The following is a 17732-nucleotide window of genomic DNA, read 5'->3' on the forward strand; positions in this document are numbered from 1 at the left end:
CTGCCAACAAGTGCCCCCAGCAAACGTATGCCACCGCTTTCAGACTGGGAGTTTCACAGCTGGCTGTCAAGAAAGTACTCTGTTCCAAAGAACTTCTGCAAATCCCTAGCTTCCAAAGCACTGAAAGGAGGTAAATCAGGCCGAGACCACAGAAATCATGATTCTGCTTATCTTCCCCTATCTGTCTCTTTCCGCCTAGGGTCACAAGATTCAAACTGGCTACAGGGTTAATAACCCCCAGCACATGGGCCCAGGTTCCAGTGGTGACTGACCAATAGCATGCCAGGAAGGTCTCAGACCCAACTAGAACATTCTAGGCAGGACCAGCACCATGTGCCTGCACCCTACTGATGGGACTGGGGCAACAGGAAGCTGGCAGTCGTGCTCAGAGAATGAGAGAACATATCCACAATTGAAAAGGCACGTAAGAAGGGCCACTGCTGGCCACAGAAAGCCTGAGTAAGTTAGTTACCTCTCTGGGGTTCAGTGTCCTCATCCCCCAAATGGTGACAGTAACAGTACTACATAAAGGTCTAGTGAGGGGGATAAATAACACTGCACAGAAAGCACTCACCCCACAGGCTCTCCCACACCTGTTCTGCAAGACCAGAACTGTGCATACTCTGTTCAACCACATCGCTACTCAGACTGGGCACTTGGATGTCACAGCCATGTCAAGCTGTTTTAAGTGCTGCTTTCTGGTCAGCCATCTCAGCTGCATACGTATCTCACTGCACACAGGTCCACAGACCATACTTTGAATAGAACTGGCCTCCAGGCCCACTGCAAACACAGACTCTGCAGACCTGACCCTGAAAACCTGATTCATTGCTTCTTTCTGATTTTATTATTACAAGTGTTAATGGTTGCCTTTGGTTTCAGACTCAAACTACACTTATTAAAGCACAGAGGGCTGCCATATCCGACCAGGGTCCGCTGAGAGTTGGTACTAAATGTGTCCCATGGAAACTGAAACAGCAGTATGTGCATGGTAGGTCTGGGCCTGAATCCCTGCATCCTTTTACCACCACCCGATGCAGGAATGGTGGATGAGGCCCACTGCCTCCTAAAGAAAATGGATAATGGCCTTTTCTTCGGAAGTGCTGGAAGTGAAATGAAGGAATAAACCAGAAGCCTGGCCCCACCCTGAGCTCTACCCCACACTCTACAAACGTTCACTTTTCTCCCACAAAATCTGCACCTCCCCAAGGACCTGACTTTGTTCCCACTTCATGTCTCCTAGAAAACCCTCTCCATGTCTCAGACTTCAACCTAGAACTGTCTTTGTGGCCCAGAGCGACCTTGCTGCCAATATCTAAAGACTATGTGGAGGGGTTAAGAACTGTGCCAGGTTAACTGCACCACCATGCTGACCCTGCTATCACTGATGAACCTCTCTATGTCCCACGTTCCTCATTCACAAATGGGAGAAACAGTAGCACACACCTCCTGGACTGTTTTAAGGAATACAGTGAGGGGACCCATGCAAGCACTTTCAACAGTGCTCGGTAAGCACCCAACAACACTGGCTGTGGTTGCTGCGTGGGACCTGGGCGTGGGACAGGACATGGGACCCATGCCGCCCAAGTCCTCACAGAGCTGTTCGTGGCTCTCTCCGCGAGGCCTCCTCCTCTCTCCTGCCCAGGGTGCCCCACTCTGAGTTCCCTGGCTGTGCGTGTCAAGCCTGCTCTGTCCCCCTGTCCTCTGCTGGATTTAAGCACCTGGAAGACAGGAGTCCTGCCTGATTATCTCTTAGCCTCTCCTTCACCTGCCTCACACTCATTATGAGTAAGTGAAGAGCTTTCTTCCAAACTTCCTCATTCCCCTCCTCCCAGCTCCCACCATCGTAGCCCCGAAGGCCACAGACCTCTCCCAGTTACCCATGTTTGGAGTTGCGCCACTCTGTGACCTGTGGCTCCCAGAGTTGCGCACCTGGCGTCTCTAACACCATCCCTTCCTTTCCATTCACCTCGGTGGAGGCAAGGTCAGCGCCTGGGCTACTGGAACGCTGGCTGTCCCGGCTGGTTCCCAGACACTCCCTTTTCCTCTCTGGGCCTCTCACATCCTGGCTTCAGGCTAAACTCCTAAGAACACACTCTGTCCGTGAGGATGGCACTCTTCTGCTCAACACTGACTGATCCCTTACGTCTTTAAGACGAAATCCAGACTTCCAGGCTGGCCCTCCACTCCTGGCATCACCACATTGGGCATCTAAACACGTGCTGTTCAGGTCATGACCTCACAGTGTGAGTTCGAGGCCCACATCGGTCTCTCTGCTGTCCGCTCAGAGCCCGCTTTGAACCGATCCTCTGTTTCCCCCCCTCTCTGCCCCTCCTCTGCGCTCTCTTTCTCTCTTTCAAAAATAAATAAAACATTATAAAAATGAATAAAAAAATAGGGGCACCTGGGTGGCCCAGTCAGTTGAGCCTCCGACTTCGGCCCAGGTCACCATCTCACGGTTCGTGAGTTCGAGCCCCACGTCAGGCTCCGTGCGGACAGCTCAGAGCCTGGAGCCTGCTTCGCATTCTGTGTCTCCCTCTCTCTCTCAAAAATAAATACGCTTTTAAGTAAATTAATAAATAATACATTAATAAATGAATAAGTAAAGCTGCACAGCCCCGCAGTCTCCGCCCTTCAGTCAGCTGGAGGTCTGTCCGCCCAGCGTCCTACGAAGGAAGGATCCTGGATCCTCACACCCTCTTCTACTCACAGCGGCCCCTCCCACAGTGCTGGGTCTCTGCCTCCCCACCTACGCATTTTATCTAATTGTCAGCCTCAGCGCAAAGCGTGGTAAGCGTTTCCTCATCTCCCCCTGTCCACAGTCATGGCCAGAAGACCTTCCTTTAGGTTGGTTTTAAGGGATCTTTTATGTCTCGTCTTGGCCTGGTCCCTTTCTGGATTCTCCCCGGGGCTAGGAGATGCTTACGGAATAATCGTGGACGGGCTGGCTGGCTAACAAGGGGCGGGCATCTGGCCTCACCCCCAGGATAATCAATGTGGAGGCGCCACAGAAATAAAGCAAGGGCGCCATCACTTCTTAGAGGTCAACCTGGATGGGAAATCCCGCCGGAAGACATTCTGCTGCTAAGACAAAGGGAGCAGACCATCCGTTATTTCCCGAAGAGTCACGATGCTGGTGATGGTCGTGCTTTCGAAACATAGGACTTGACCCGCGTCAAGCACGAGCTAACTCGCTGGCTCCATCTTCCCAAAGCCGGTCTGTGACAGTGACCGTGCATCACTCGAAGCCGCGTTCTCGGAACTGAGCTATGGATGTTGCCATCACCGCCATAGAAACTTCTACTCTGGAACTGCCGTGTTTGAAAATACAATAAAGGGATGGCCACCGGAGCCTGGTTACAAAGTTAATACAACACACGGTAATTTCAGGGCTGTGCTCCTACACCCACTTGCATGGACAGAGGTGCAGAAACATGCTACGCCCTTTATAAAAATCTGGATGTGGGTCGAATATGGGTGGGAAAGCCTGTCATCCAAATCCAGTGACAGGTCAACATGCACATGTGCCCTGATGTGACCAGCAAGGGTGCAATGTGGGGTAGGAGGCGGTGGGTGGCACCCCCCCCAAGCCTCCTGGGCTGAAGGAGAGGCAGAAACAGAGGTGGGGTCAGCCTGTTCAGCGTCATGACCTTCCCTTAGCTAAAAATAGAGTCATTTTAAGAGGAAGTTGGCTGGGGCGCCTGCGTGGCTCAGTCAGCGGAGAGTCCAACTCTTGATTTCGGCTCAGGTCATGATGCTAGAGTCATGGGATCGAGCCTTGTGTCGGGCTCCACACTGAGCGTGGAGCCTGCCTGGAATTCTTTCGCTCTCTTCCTCTGCCCCTCCCCGCCTACTTGCTCTCTCTAAATAAAATTTTAAAAGCTAAACAACAAAACAAAACAAAACAAAACAGCTCATTCATTGCTTCCCACCAACCTCGCCAGTTAAAGTCCAAACCCTGACTGACACACAGATACCATATCATTTTAAAGTCACAAAACGAGTGGTAGACATCAAGGAAACATTTCAAACATGGAATTTTCCCCCGGCGACTCCCACTCAGATGTGCCCTCTCCAGAGCAATGTTTTCCACAAAAGCCCTGTTTTTCCAACTTTGCGGATGTCAGTTCTAATGGTTGGTTGTAACTGACAGGGTGGGGGCAGGGGGAGGGTTCCGCACAGGTTAAGTAAAACATCATCAAGAGGGCTCAACTATTTTTGTGAGACAGACTCAAACAAGTTTTAAAACTATCAGAAGAAAACAGATTGAGGGATGTTTAGCTTGCGTAGGCCCCAAATGAGCTAAGAACGTGGCGGGGGGGGGGGTGCTTTGCGACACTTTTTTAGCCCCCAGCTGGATGCCAGGTGGGGGGGTTAACCATCAGCTCCTTCAAGGTCCCCTGGTGTCAGAACAGATGAGCACAGGGGCGCCTCAGTGACTCAGTCAGTTGAGGGGATGACTCTTGATTTCGGCTCAGGTCGTGATCTCTCGGTTCATGAGGTCGAGCCCCAAGTCGAGCTTGAGATTCTGTCTCTCCCGCTCTCTGCCCCTCCCCCCATCAAAATAAATAAACTTAAAAAGAAAAGAAAAAGAATGGGGGTGCCTGGGTGGCTCAGTCGGTTGAGCGTCCGACTTCGGCTCGGGTCACGATCTCGCGGTCCGTGGGTTCGAGCCCCGCGTCAGGCTCTGCGCTGACAGCTCGGACCCTGGAGTCTGCTTCGGATTCTGTGTCTCCCTCTCTCTCTCTGCCCCTCCCCCTCTCGTACTCTGTCTCTCTCTCAAAAATAAAACAACAAAAAAATTTTTTTTAATTAAAGAAAGTAAAGTAGCGAAGTTTCCAAACTAACTTTTGCTGCTCTGTGAATTGGAGACATGATACACGCTAACCTCACCATGTAGGATGTGTTTTTCCACTGTGGATCGGTGTAGACACATCTGGGAAGTGGTAAAGGGGACTGATCTACGGCAGCTGGACAAGAGAAACACTCACACCTCATGACCCCCTCATCAATGCTTTTTATTTATTTTATTTATTTTTTTCATGAACGCTTGTTTTTTTTAAACACTTATTTCTGAGACTGAGAGAGACAGAGCATGAGCAGGGGAGGGGCAGGGAGAGAAGAAGACACAGAATCCGAAGCAGGTTCCGGGCTCTGAGCTGTCAGCACAGAGCCCAATGCGGGGCTCGAACTCCCAAACCGTAAGATCGTGACCTGAGCCAAAGTCAGATGCTTAACCGACTGAGCCACCCAGGCGCCCCTCATGAACGGTTTTTAAATCAAACCACTTCTACGTCATCCTTTCTGCAGGCGTTGTCAGGACACGGGTAACCTTTACGATGGTCATTTGGAAGCAGAGGAGGAGAAAGTTTTCAATCCCACCCCGAACTGAGCGTCCATGAGAATTGCAGACAGCGGGAAGGGAAGACAGGTGGGTGGACAGGGGTCTCAGCCAGCAGCTAGCCTCCCTGGCCGATGTCCCACTTTTTGCCACAGGGACCCTGTCTCCTTCCCACCTAACGGTTTGTTTACTGCACATCAGCGGATTGTGCTTTCAATGAAGAGGGCTCCAGCCAACAAAACTACATTTAAGTCTCGAACATCAGCCACACGAACAAAAGTATACACTTCTGCCATATTATCCCTCTCACCCGAGCTATTTTTACACTCAGCTCCCAAAACACTGGGCTTGAAAAAACTTCCAGGATCTGATTTGGGAATCTGCTTCTCTGCCAAGTGCTGCAAGTGATTTTAAACTTGACATTGATCCCCACATATCCAGGCACGCACACGCACACCCTCATGCGTGTGCACACATGCACACATGCGCACACACGCACACACACAGTACCCACATGCACACAAATACATGCACACACACATACGCACAGGCACACACACTCTCTCGCACATGCATTCACAGCCCGTTTTCCCATCAAGTTTCTGACCTCACTTTGCTAAAACTGTCCAAGCTCTTTACACGTGATTGTAGGGTCAAGGTATTTCCTTCTTCCACCCTTTGACTCCTAGGGCCACACAGCAGCACACACACTGCGGAAAATGCAGGCACGTTCTCCCCATCCCACCCGATGCCCAGGCCAGCGGGGAGGTGGGAAGCCCTGACTGTCCCTCCTGGGCCACCCCCACGCTCTGAGATCCTCCTTCCTCCCACCCTAGCAGGCTGGCACCATCCTGAACACGCAAAAGTGGGTGTGGCGTGCATGACAAGAGCGGAGACCTCAGAGACAGAAAAACTGTTAGTGCCCTGCTGTGCTGCAGACAAAACGCCAGGTCCACACTGGCCTTGTGTGTCAGAGCGCTCTCTCGGATGGATGGGGCCGGGGTGCAGACGTTTCCACCTTCTCAGTGCTGAGGACAGCACGTGCAGGGAGACTGCTGCCCGAGGATGCCGGCTGCCAATCGCGCCTGCGTCAGGTGGACCCATGGCCATTGCAGGGAGCCCTGCACCATTTTCTGTGACTTAACGCTCACAGCAAACGAAGGACACGTTTTCCAGCAGGGGCCGAGGAACTGCCGGGGCACCCATTCTGAGACAGCTTGGGGCCTCTCAGGATCCTGGAGGAAGGCGGAGGGGCACGTCACCCACCCTGTCTGCCCACCGGTGCCAAAGCTCCCCCCTGCCTGCCTGGGGAGTGGGAGATGCTCCCTGGTTCCTGTCCCCTCATCCTCCAAGATTTTAAATGGCCGGGTGACTGACACAGGGCCATGGCGAGGATGTGGAGACCCTGGGACCCTCATGCAACGTGGGTGGGAATGTGCGATGGTGCAGCTGCTGCGGAAAACAGCATGGAGGGTCTTCAAACATGCAGCCAAGAACTGCCATCCGGCCCCGCGATCCCATTTCCCGGGGGATGCAAGACCAGCAAAAGCGGGGACTGTTGCTTGCAAACCCACGTTCACAGCGGCGTTAGTCATGACAGCCAAAACGTGGAAGCAAAAACGTCTACCAGTCTCAGCAAGGAGGAACGAGAGGGAAATAGACATTACAGAGACTCACTCAGCCTTAAAAAGGAAGGGCAACTTGGGGCGCCCGGGTGGCTCAGTCGGATACGTGTCTGACTCTTGATCTCAGCCCAGGTCATGACCTAACCATTCGTAAGTTCGAGCCCCGCATTGGGCTCTGTGCTGACAGTGCTGAGCCTGCTTGGGATCCTCTCTCTCTCTCTCTCTCTCTCTCTCTCTGCCCTTCCTCTGCTCATGCTCTCTCTTGCTGTCTTTCTCAAAATAAGTAAATAAACATTAAAAAAAAAAAAAAGCTAAAGAAAGGACATCCTGACAGACACCACAACATGAATGAGCCAGTCCCCAAATGCCACTGTGTGATCCCACCCCTGTGAGGTCCCTAGGGGGGTGTCACACTCTCAGGCACCCCAAGTAGAAAGGGGGCAAGAGATTTAAAGAGGCTGGGGGGAGGCGGATGGGCAGGTAGCGTTTAATGGAAGAAAGTTCCGGAGAAAGTTCTGAAGATGGACGACTGCACAACAGTGTGAACGTACCTAATGCCACCAAACTGTGAGACTGGTAAATGCTATGTTATGTATAGTTTACCACGATTTTTTAAAAAACAAACAAACCAAAAGACAGATTGGGTTGGTGGAAAGAAGGGAAGGGATACGTGATGGAACATTCAGCTCAGACGCGAGAGCAGAGGCCGTGACCTCCATCCCTCACCCCTCCTCGGGCTGGGCCAGGGCAAGTTCACGCGGCACCCTGGCCGTGGCAGAGCATCAAGACAGAAAGAAGCAGGTCCCCGAGGATCTGGCACCCCCCTCAGCCTGTTCAGGCTGCCACAACCAAAGGCTGCAGACTGGGCGGCTTGTAAACAGGGGAAGTTTACTGCTTACAGTTCTGGAGGCTAGAAGTCCAAGGTCAAGGTGCCAGCGAGGTCTGGTGGGGCCCCTTTTCTGGGCTGCAGACTTCTCCCCAGGTCCTCATGTGGTGGAGGGGCCGACAGAGCTCACGGGTCTCTTCGCAGGCAACAGTCCCCATCAGGAGGGCTCCCCCTTCATGACCTGAGCACCTCTCACAGCCCCACTGCCCAGTACCACCCCCTTGGAGGTCAGGTTTCTACATATTAATTGGGGGGGGGTGGACATAAACATCCAGATCCCAGCCACACCTCGACGCCAGCCCGGAGCAAGCGAGGCAGACTTTCACGTAAGGGTGATGGAAAATCATCTCCTCTTTCAGACGCTATCGCCGCGGGTTGTCTAATACTTTACGTCCCTCAAAATAGGACACCTGACACCTCCCGGGTCTGCAAAGAATAAGTCTGCACAGCTGGCACACCGGGTCAGTTTAAGGAAAAAATTCAATTTTTTTTTTTTTCAAGAAGGGATTGAGAATTTCTGGGAACACTTGGAATCCCAGGACTTTAGAGCTCACAGGAGGCTTGAGACCATCCTAACAGTTGTCCCATGCCAGAGGTCCCTGCCACGACACTCACGGGGTGACGTCCCTGCCTCGGAGGAGCTCAGAATTCAGTGGGTCAGAGACAAGCAGGTAGGAGATGCTGCCCCCCATGGAATGCTTTCTGAAAGGGGGAATGGACGGTGGCAGGGCAGCAGCTGGAAGAATGAGCAGGAATCTTCCAGGCCGGGAGACGAGAAGCCAAGGGGAGGCCAAGAGGAGAGGGGGAAGTTTGAGAAAGCAGGGGACGTTCCAGTTCAGGAAGGACAGAGGGACAGCAGCAAAACAGCAGCAGATCTGCTCAGGCCACTGAGGCACCACTGGCCACGCGCAATTCTTTATGTTTAAATTAATGAAAATTTAAAAAAAAAAATTTTCTTAATGGTTTTTATGTTTTATGTTTTTAAATGTTTTCTTAATTTTTTTTCTTAATGTTTATTATTTTTGAGAGCGAGAGAGACAGTGTGGGGGGGGGGGGCAGAGAGGGAGACACAGCATCCGAAGCAGGCTCCAGGTTCCGAGCTGTCAGCACAGAGCCTGACGGGGGGCTCGAACCCACAAACTGAGAGATCATGACCCGAGCTGAAGTCGGGACACTCAACCGACTGAACCACCCAGGCGCCCGTAAATTAATGAAAAATTTAAAAGGGAGAAATTCAGTTCCTCACTCCAAGGGCTCCGTGGCTGCCGTACTGGACACAGACACATAACATCATTGGCCTGGCAGTTTTGTTAGTGCTGGGCTGGGGGACGGGCAGGAGCCACCTCGGGACGGCTCCCTGCAGGCCCAGCTAAGAAGGCTAAACTGAATTCCGCATGATTGACCCCAAGACCCAGGTCTTCCTTTCCCCTGGGCCTGCCTGTCAGGCTTTGGTAGGAGGAAGTCAAACACGATTCCTGCCCAGGCACAGGCATCATGGACTAGAGCCACATGGTCACTACCCTGTCCTCTGTGCCCAGTGAGAGTACGAGCACGTCCACGTGTGTCCCCGGAACAAGGACAGTTTGTTGTCCCCAAGGGAAGTGCCCCTAAGACAATGGTTCCTCATCTGGGTTCTTGGGTAACAGTGAGAAGGAAAGGGGTGGGGGGGTGGAGATCCATGAGTCACGACTCCTGACTTACTGGGCTCATCTTTGGGGATTTGTGTCATTTTTTTGGGGAAAAGGGACAAGGACTTCGACGATTTCCCTAAGCCAATCAATGTCTCTTCAAAAGGCACTGCTCGCTTTGGTGAAGGTGGTGTAGGAATCTTACAGGAGTGTCTGTGCAAAAGCGTTCGGGGTCTGGGAATCTGTCTAATCAAAAGCACATAAATGAAATACATGTTGATGGTTGAAAAGCTTTTTCCTCTTTTCCCTTTTTCTAAAAGAAATGGTTTTCGCCATGGACCTTATTCTAATCAGACTTACCTGTAGAAAATAGGGTCTTGGCAAGGGAGCAGCTCCCCACCTAATTAGGGAATCCAGATGCAAGTGTGTAAAAACCGCTAGAGGCCACGAAGCATCGCCCAGCTGGGGAGGTGGGCTCTCTCCAGAGGGATTTTCTCAGAAGCCTGGGACGTTCTGGAGACAGGCAGGAGGGAGTACGGACGTTGTTGGGGACCCACTGTCATTGTCACCCCAGAGTACACAGCAAAATCTAGTCTCGAACAAATACCGTTAGGCTTTCAGAAAGGATCATCAGCTTGGTATAAAGCAAATGAAACCAAATAAAGTGCGCATGAGAAAAAAGCGTAATGTTACTATGGGAAGAGACTGGCACAAAATAAAGCAGTGTGGAAACATAAAGGAAAAGTGACATAAGAGAACACTGGGGTAAACACTCTCGGGACACAGTGAAATGAGAAAACAAAGGTATAAAATGCGGGGCGGGGGGGAGAGCGCTAACATTTAAAATGCGCTTAAATCAATGAAAATCATAAAAACAGTAAAAAGGGATGTCATAAAAGCTCTCAGCGAGTCAGGAGTTCAGATGTACTGTTACAGTTCAAAGTAAGCAAAGGAAAAAAAAAACATTAAGTATAATTAACCAACGCAGAAAATCGACACGGAGATGAATGGACGGGATTTAGGGAAACGTCACCTAATAAATACGCTACGTGTGTCCTAGATGTTTTCACTTAGTTCAAGACCAAATCGCAACCAAGTGTTTCTATACTGTAAATGCGCACATCCTCGACCCTACAGGCTACTTTGGCATCAAATACTTTTCCGCTCACTGTTCAAAACCTCCGACCACTTATAAAATTGGGGTTACTGATTAAGAACAAAGCATGAAACGCCTGGAAACCCAAACCACTTATTATGGTGTGCAGACATAGCCTATGATCGTTGCTTTCTAAATAAGCATGGACGCGCTCTTGGGTGCACACAAGTTATGACTTCTCTTTCCAGGTCCCAAGCGAAAAAGACCACTGAAACACAGACATGCACGTGTCCAGAGCGGTCAGCCACTTGTGCTCAGTGACAACCGGCTCTGCCAGGCCCCTGATCCAGGGAAAGGCCGTCCAGGGAAGAACAGAGGAGGTCCAGGACGTAGGAGAGAGGCGACATTGTACGAATATCCACACACCCAATTTAAATCATAATTGAGCTCCATCAACCTTACACAGGCACTGAGGAAATATTAAAAGTGCCCTAAGGTCATTTGATAGTGTCACAGGGGAATGTCCAACTCCTGGAACTTATTCAGAAAAACTATAATTACAAAAGAATAAAATTCCTTAGGCCTGCTTTCCACATCCCATCAAACAATATCTAACATTACAGCCTTAAGTGAACTGCCTCCCAAAAGTATGGTTAAGAAGTAACATCTTTGAAGTGAAATGCGAAACGTTCAATGTAGCAAATCATTAGACTATCATTTTAAAGAACGTAAACATGCCCAAAAGTCTAGAATGCTTTTTTAATTTTTTTATTTTCATTTTTTTTAATGATTTTAATGTTTATTTTATTTTGAAGGAGAAAGAGAGAGAGAGAGAGAGAGAGAGAGAGAGAGAGAGAGAGAGAAGCAAGCAGGGGAGGAGAAGAGAGAGAAGGAGAGGGAGATAATCCCAAGCAGGCTCCACATTGTCAGCACAGAACCTGACGCGGGGCTCGAACTCACGAACCATGAGATCATGACCTGGGTGGAAACCCAAGATTCTGACGCTTAACCAACTGAGCCACCCAGGCACCCCACAGAAACCTGTCTTTTAGAAAAGGCTAGAAACCTAACCTTCTTTCTTATTTTAGTATACATTCATTAATATTCATTAACATCTGTATGCTTGTATGGAAGACCTCACTGCCATGGTCCATGGTCACTGTCAAGACAGCAGCTCCTATACTTTATTTTTTGTTGTGGGGGGGTGGTGACAGGGCAGAAGCAGCACAAGTTACCCACTTCCATTAATTAAAAAAAAATTATTTTCTTGTTCTAATAACTTGATGGAATCCACACAAACTGATTCAGAGAAATGAGCATCAGCTATGCCTTCGTGAAGCTCGGATCCTGACGAAATTGATTAGCAAACTTCCACTGGTTTTTATGTAAGCATGGTCCTTGAATGCGGCCATTGAGCGAATGCCCCGGCTGTTTTGACATTTCATGTCACTGGGGACTATTCTATTCTACAGAACTCCGTGTTTCCTCCATAGAAAAAAATTAACCAGTACCCTGCCAACCCCCAGCACACTGTCCCATTCACAGAGGGCCGAGAGGGAAGGTTCACCCTGGGTTCCGTGACCACCCGCCAGCGGCAGGGATCTCATAAACACTCAAAAAAAAAAGAGACTAAAAGTAAACAGATAAACTCAAAGTTAATCTTAAATGGACTTAAGTATATTTAAAAACTTCACTGAAAGGAAATTTGTTTTTCCTGGTAATTCCAGAACATTCTGACACCTCAACTGTGCTCTAAAATTCCTTAGAAGTCACATCAAGTCGACTTGTCACTTTTTGCCTCTTCCTAAAGGAGTCAGTTTTTTTCCCAGTTAAGTTAGTCACAAGTCCTTGTTTTCATGAAATTACTAGTAAAAAAATACAATTTCAACCCAACTAATTGGGTTGAATAAAGAGAATTAGTAACCACTTATTAATAATTTAGTGGCATTTACAATCTACAGCCACGAACAGATTATCCCCTCAGGTCCCCTCAAGAAGGGCTTCTTGGTTTGTAGTATGAAATCTTTTTATGTCACCGGTCCCTGGTCAGCCCCTTTCTACATACCGCAGGACGGCGAATGATTCAGTCAACAACAAATTCACCACATCACTCACTTGGATCATGTGGGAAAACGAGAGCTTGCTCCAAGTTTGATCTGATAGTCATCGCGTGCAGTATCAGGCAGAAAACAAATTTCCCCAGAGCACATGGCAAGCACTGCCTTATCCTGCAGCAACAGAGGAGCAGATCAGGGAAGAACCAATGGCACCTGACCGCTACCAATAATCTACCAAAGCCAGAAATTTCACATCCATATCCACCCTCTCCGGTAGGCAGACAAAGCACCTAAATTATATAAAATATTCAAAAAGCCCAAGACCATTTCTTTCCTCCGATTTTAACACACAACAGCTTAATTAATCATGTAATTCCTACCTGGGAAATCCAAGCACATGGATATTTTCTAGGAGCTTCTTCACTACAGGGACGGAAACAAATGGCGGACGATAAAATAACTAGGAATTACAGAAGCTAAAAGCTGCGTGTCTACATCTCTCGGACAAAGACGTTCAAGCAAGCAGATCAGAGGGAAAGAACTAAATGTATGGGTAGTGACCACTGCCTATGTTGTCATTGTATCCACAGCAAAAGCCCTTGGTTCCCCAGGGGAAGACTGAGATGTGAAGTCCAACCAGAGCTCAGACAAGAATGGCTGTGGAGTCCCCTCTTGCCCATACAGCACCGGGGAGCGTGTGCCCAGGTCAGGATTCGCCACTTCCCTTCCATAATCAGATTCCCTTCCCGGCCTTCACAAATAATCTCTAAATTCAGATCTGCTGGCCTCTTACAATTAGCTCTCCCCTTCATACTTTCCCTCCTGTTACGTGATAGTGAGAAAAAGATTCCCTCTCCTTAAACAGGCTTATTAAACAGGTTCCCAAAGCGACAGGTTTAAAAGTAATTCTGAATCATGCCATTCGGGAGGCCCGTTTCTGTGAAAAGGGATTCCCCACTTTATTTTCTTTTGGGGAAATGTTTGTTCAAATGCAATTACATAACCACCACTAAGTGCACTGAAAAAAAAAAAAAAAAAAAAAAAGAAAGAAAGAAAGAGAAGAAAAAGTTCTTTTTAACATTCCTCGGCTCCGGGATTATTTGATTTGCTAACCTGGCTCACTTTTTCCTGGCATTAAAGAGAGTTAAAAAAAACAACAACAAAAAGAACACGTTCGAAAACCTTTTGCAGACTTGGGCCACACAGCGGCCATGGGCACTCGGGCAGGGTGAGTCAGTGGGACACAAGTGCAAAGAGAAGAGATTAGTTGTCCCCACAGCGGAAAGTGGGCCCATTCGTAAGCAGGTGCAGGACCCACCCAACCGCTCATTCCATTCGCAAGACTCATGGCACACTCGCCCCAGGCCAGCGAGCGGGTGCGCGGGTCGCAGGGCGCCGCCGCAGTGTCCGCACGGGCCTCGCGTGACCCCGCGGCCTGGTCTGGGGGTGCGCCGTTCAAACTCCGGCTCAGGGTCCTGCTAGCGTTTCCCGCACTGGGGCAGGTACTCTGCGAGCAAAACCCGAATGTGGCGAGCAATCGCTACACACAAGGTGTGCGGGGATGGAAGCGGACACTCGGACAGGTCTGGGCAGCCGCAGATCCGCGCAGGCAGGATGCACGCCCCGACCTCAGCTGCGAAGTCGGGGTCTCCTCCTCGGGTCCGTGCCCTGCACACTGTCCCGGGGAACCGCGGAGAAGCAAGCCGGGGGAAGGGGCGCAGACGTCCGCAGAGCGCGAGGACAGTGCCTCTGCACGACCGCGCTCCTGAGGGCGGACCCAGGCGTCTGCGAGGTCCCGGAGCGTCCCCTTCATCGCGGGGAGGAGCGGACCGTAACCCGCCGACCGCGGCGGGGCGAGCGGCGACCACGGGAACCCGGGGCAGACGCCGAGCAAGCGGGTAGCGGGGCGGGAGTCCCAGGCCGGGTCTCCCACCGCCCTCCCGGCGCCTGGGGCGATCGCTCGGGAGGTGGCGAGGGCTCTGCCCGCGGGGACCCCCCAAAAAGGGCGCGCGCACACAAACACCGCCGCGCCGAGCGTGCCCCGGCCTCGGCCTGACACTTGTTACCTGGGCAACGACCCGGGCGCACTAAGTACACAAGCCCCTTCCGCGGCGAGGGGCGCGGACCCGCGGGCCGGAGAGGGGGCGCCCCCCGCCCCGAGCGCGCCCCCCCCCCCCGCCCCTCACGGCGCCCGCGCCCCCCTCCCTCTGCCCCGAGTGCGCGCGGCGCGGGCGTCCGGTCCGAGCGGGGCCCCGGCCCGCGCGCCGCCCGGCCGCCCGGCCACTTACCCGGTGGGGGGCTTGGCCGCCAAGGCGCGCGGCGCGTCCATGGAGCCGGCGGGGCGGGGGGGCGCGCGCGGTGCCCGGGCCCGGCCGAGTCAGGCGCTCGCTGCCGCCGCCGCCGCCCTCATTCACTTTTTCCGCGCTGACCCATCGTCCTCCCACGCGGGCCGGCGGAGGACAGCGGCGGGGCGAGCGGACGGAAGGGGCTGGGACGGTCGCGGGCGGGGAGGGGCTGGCGCGGGGCGGGGGCGCCGGGAGCAAGGTGCGCCGCGCCCACCGGAGCGCCGCCCCCGCCCGCCCGCGCGCGTCCCGAGACGGGGTGGGCCGCGCCTGGGCCCCGGGGGCGACACCCCGCCCGCCGCAGCGCCCCTCCCGGGCCTCTTCCCGGCTCCTCCACCCCGCGACGGAGCGCGCCCCGGGCTGGGCGGCGCGGGGGATCCGGAGGCGCGGGACGCGCCCGGGCGGGGAGGAGTTGCGGCAGGGGGAACCACCTGGCCCCGGCGAGGCCCTCGAGGGCGACGTGGGCGGACCTGCCGGGGAAGGACTGAGGTTGGAGGATGAGAAGAAGCGAGTGACCGGTGTCGCTGCCTCTGCCCTGGAATCTCACCGAACCTTCCTCCGTGCCGGGCTATCTGAGGCGGCGGGCCTCAGCGTGGGTCCCTGGCCAGCAGCGCCTGGGAACGGGGTACAAATGCAGATTCGTGGTCCCTGCCCCGACCTAGAGAATCAGAAACAATGGTGGGGGGGGTAGCAGGAATTGGGTTGGAAGCGTGCTCAAGTTTGCCCAGCTGCTCTGTGGGGCGCCGCGTGCTGGGTCCCAGGGCAAGCAGTAGGCTGGAGTGCCCGGCAGAGGCAGCCCCGCCTGGCCCAGGGCAGGGCAGCGCCAGGTCCCTGATCTAGCCCAGCTTCACCCCACACTCCACCTAGCCCGCCCAAAGCAACAAACAACATTTGGACCGGGGTGCAAGTCTGACCTCCAAAACGGACACTTTCATGTGGTTCCGACCAACCAACTTTTCCAGGTGGAAAAGACGCAGGCTCAAGTGAGCGCGCAGAATGATGAGCCCTGGAGGAGGTGACCCCCTCAAAGCTTGTACTTGGGGGCGGTATTCCCACGCCTGCCTGAGCCTTTCTCCGGCTAGGCCTCAGCTTTCTCATTAACAAAGGGAGGAGACCGGTCTAGACCCAGAAGGCAAAGTCTTTGCCATGACCCCCAAGGCCTTGGCTGCTCAGAGGTTGGTGGTCCCCCCCCACCCCCCCCAGAACCCAGTTCCTTCCTGTGCACCTGGCTCTGGACCTCAGCCTCCTGTTGTTCTCCAAATGCCTGAAAACTTTCCCGCCTCGGGCCTCTGCCTGGAATGTTCTCCAGGCTGCAGGCTGCCCCCTGCTCCCTGCTGTCTGTTCCCTGCACCCTGCTCCCCATGTGGAAGGGAGGCCTCCCCTCAGCCCTCTGTGTGAAAAGCCCAAACACATTGCTCTGCCTCCCCTCCTTTATTTTCCTTCTGTGCATTTATCACTCTGTGTGTGTGTGTGTGTGTGTGTGTGTGTGTGTGTGTGTATATGCCTATATATATTTTATATATAATATATTTTATATACAGATTTGCTGTTTGTTTACATTTAAAGATGTTTATGTTTGTTTACATTTAAAAATAAAATGTTACTTATAGATGTATATATAAATTTTATTAACCTTAATGTAAATATGCAAATAAATGTGGGTTTATACGTTATATATCAACAGAATATACATAAGTACGTGTCATATTCAGCACACAGTTTGCCCTTCTGCTTGTCATCTGTCCCCTCCCCAAAATGTGATCTCAATGAGCATTGGGCCTTGAGCCTCTTTTATGGGTCACTGAATCCCCCAGCCTCTGGACCAGTGCCAGGCAGGTGGAGTCGTGCTGCATAAACAGAGGCTGCACTGGGGCACCTGGGTGGCTCAGTCTGTTAAGCATCTGACTCTTGATTTTGGCTCAGGTCATGATCTCACGGTTGGTGAATTCCAGCCCCGCGTCAGGCTCTGCGAGAGCCGTGTGGAGCCTGCTTGGAATTCTCTCTCCCTCTCTCTCTCTCTCTCTCTCCCTCTCTCTCACTGCCCCTCCCCTGCTTGTGCTCTCTCACTCTGTAAATAAATAAATAAATAAATAAACTTAAACAAACAAAAAACAGAGGGTTCACTGAATGAAAGAATCCCTACAATGCCTTCCACCTCCAGGCTTCCGGGTCAGAGGATCCTTCGCTGAGATCAGGACCCCTCCCCCACCCCAAGGTTCTGGACACCACGTGGGAAAGGGCAACCTGGGAAGGGCCAGAGCCCAGAAGTGGATCAGGGGCGGTGGGCCTATACCCGACCAAGGTCCCTGGGGAGGAAATCCAGCTCATAGACCACCGCAGGCCTGGCGACGGCAGCTGGGGGCATCGGGGGCAGGGGGCCCCTGAAACTGGTATCAGGGCTGTTGAAGAGTTTCTCAGCAGGACAGTTACTGTCGGCAGAAAATGATGACAAGGAGGCAACGTCCCAGGAGGCTCAAGTTGCTCTCCTGAGATGAAGGCCTGGAAGGATCTCAGGCCTCAACTACCGATTTCAGAAGGCCACCCGGCATCTCAGACCTCAACACCCAACAGGCACCACTGGCCAGGACCGGGGTGGAAGGTGAGCCCTGGGAAGAGATGTCACAACGGGGCAGAGGATTGAGCCAGACTTGCCACCAGAGCGGGGCTGAGCTCCCAAGGCCTCCGGTGGAGAGTCCACACGGGTTCGGCCTGGCAACCCCATGATGGGGCACGAGGCAGAGCCCGGGAGGCAGGCGG

The 17732-nt window shown here is 52.5% G+C and overlaps 1 protein-coding gene and 1 non-coding gene across 11 annotated transcripts in view; one reads left to right on the forward strand and one right to left on the reverse strand.

Annotated features, from left to right (window-relative positions):
- The window catches only part of COBL (cordon-bleu WH2 repeat protein), a 271166-nt gene extending 255830 nt beyond the window's left edge, over nucleotides 1-15336 (reverse strand). For 5 of the 10 annotated variants that reach the window (XM_053897731.1, XM_053897729.1, XM_053897730.1 and 2 more), the window contains exon 1: nucleotides 14922-15335. In XM_053897731.1, coding sequence (XP_053753706.1) covers nucleotides 14922-14962 — 41 coding nt within the window. In that variant the 5' untranslated portion in view covers nucleotides 14963-15335. Of the gene's footprint in view, nucleotides 1-14921 lie in introns of all 10 variants that reach the window. The other 5 variants (XM_053897734.1, XM_053897735.1, XM_053897732.1 and 2 more) reach the window with 2 other exon arrangements.
- On the forward strand, nucleotides 4603-4687 carry TRNAR-UCG (transfer RNA arginine (anticodon UCG)). The gene has a single exon. It is a non-coding gene; the product is annotated as a tRNA-Arg (tRNA).
- Nucleotides 15337-17732: the final 2396 nt, after the last annotated feature.

Source organism: Panthera pardus, unplaced genomic scaffold (genome assembly GCF_024362965.1).
Source record: "Panthera pardus isolate Hobbes unplaced genomic scaffold, ASM2436296v1 HiC_scaffold_8, whole genome shotgun sequence".
NCBI lineage: Eukaryota > Metazoa > Chordata > Mammalia > Carnivora > Felidae > Panthera > Panthera pardus.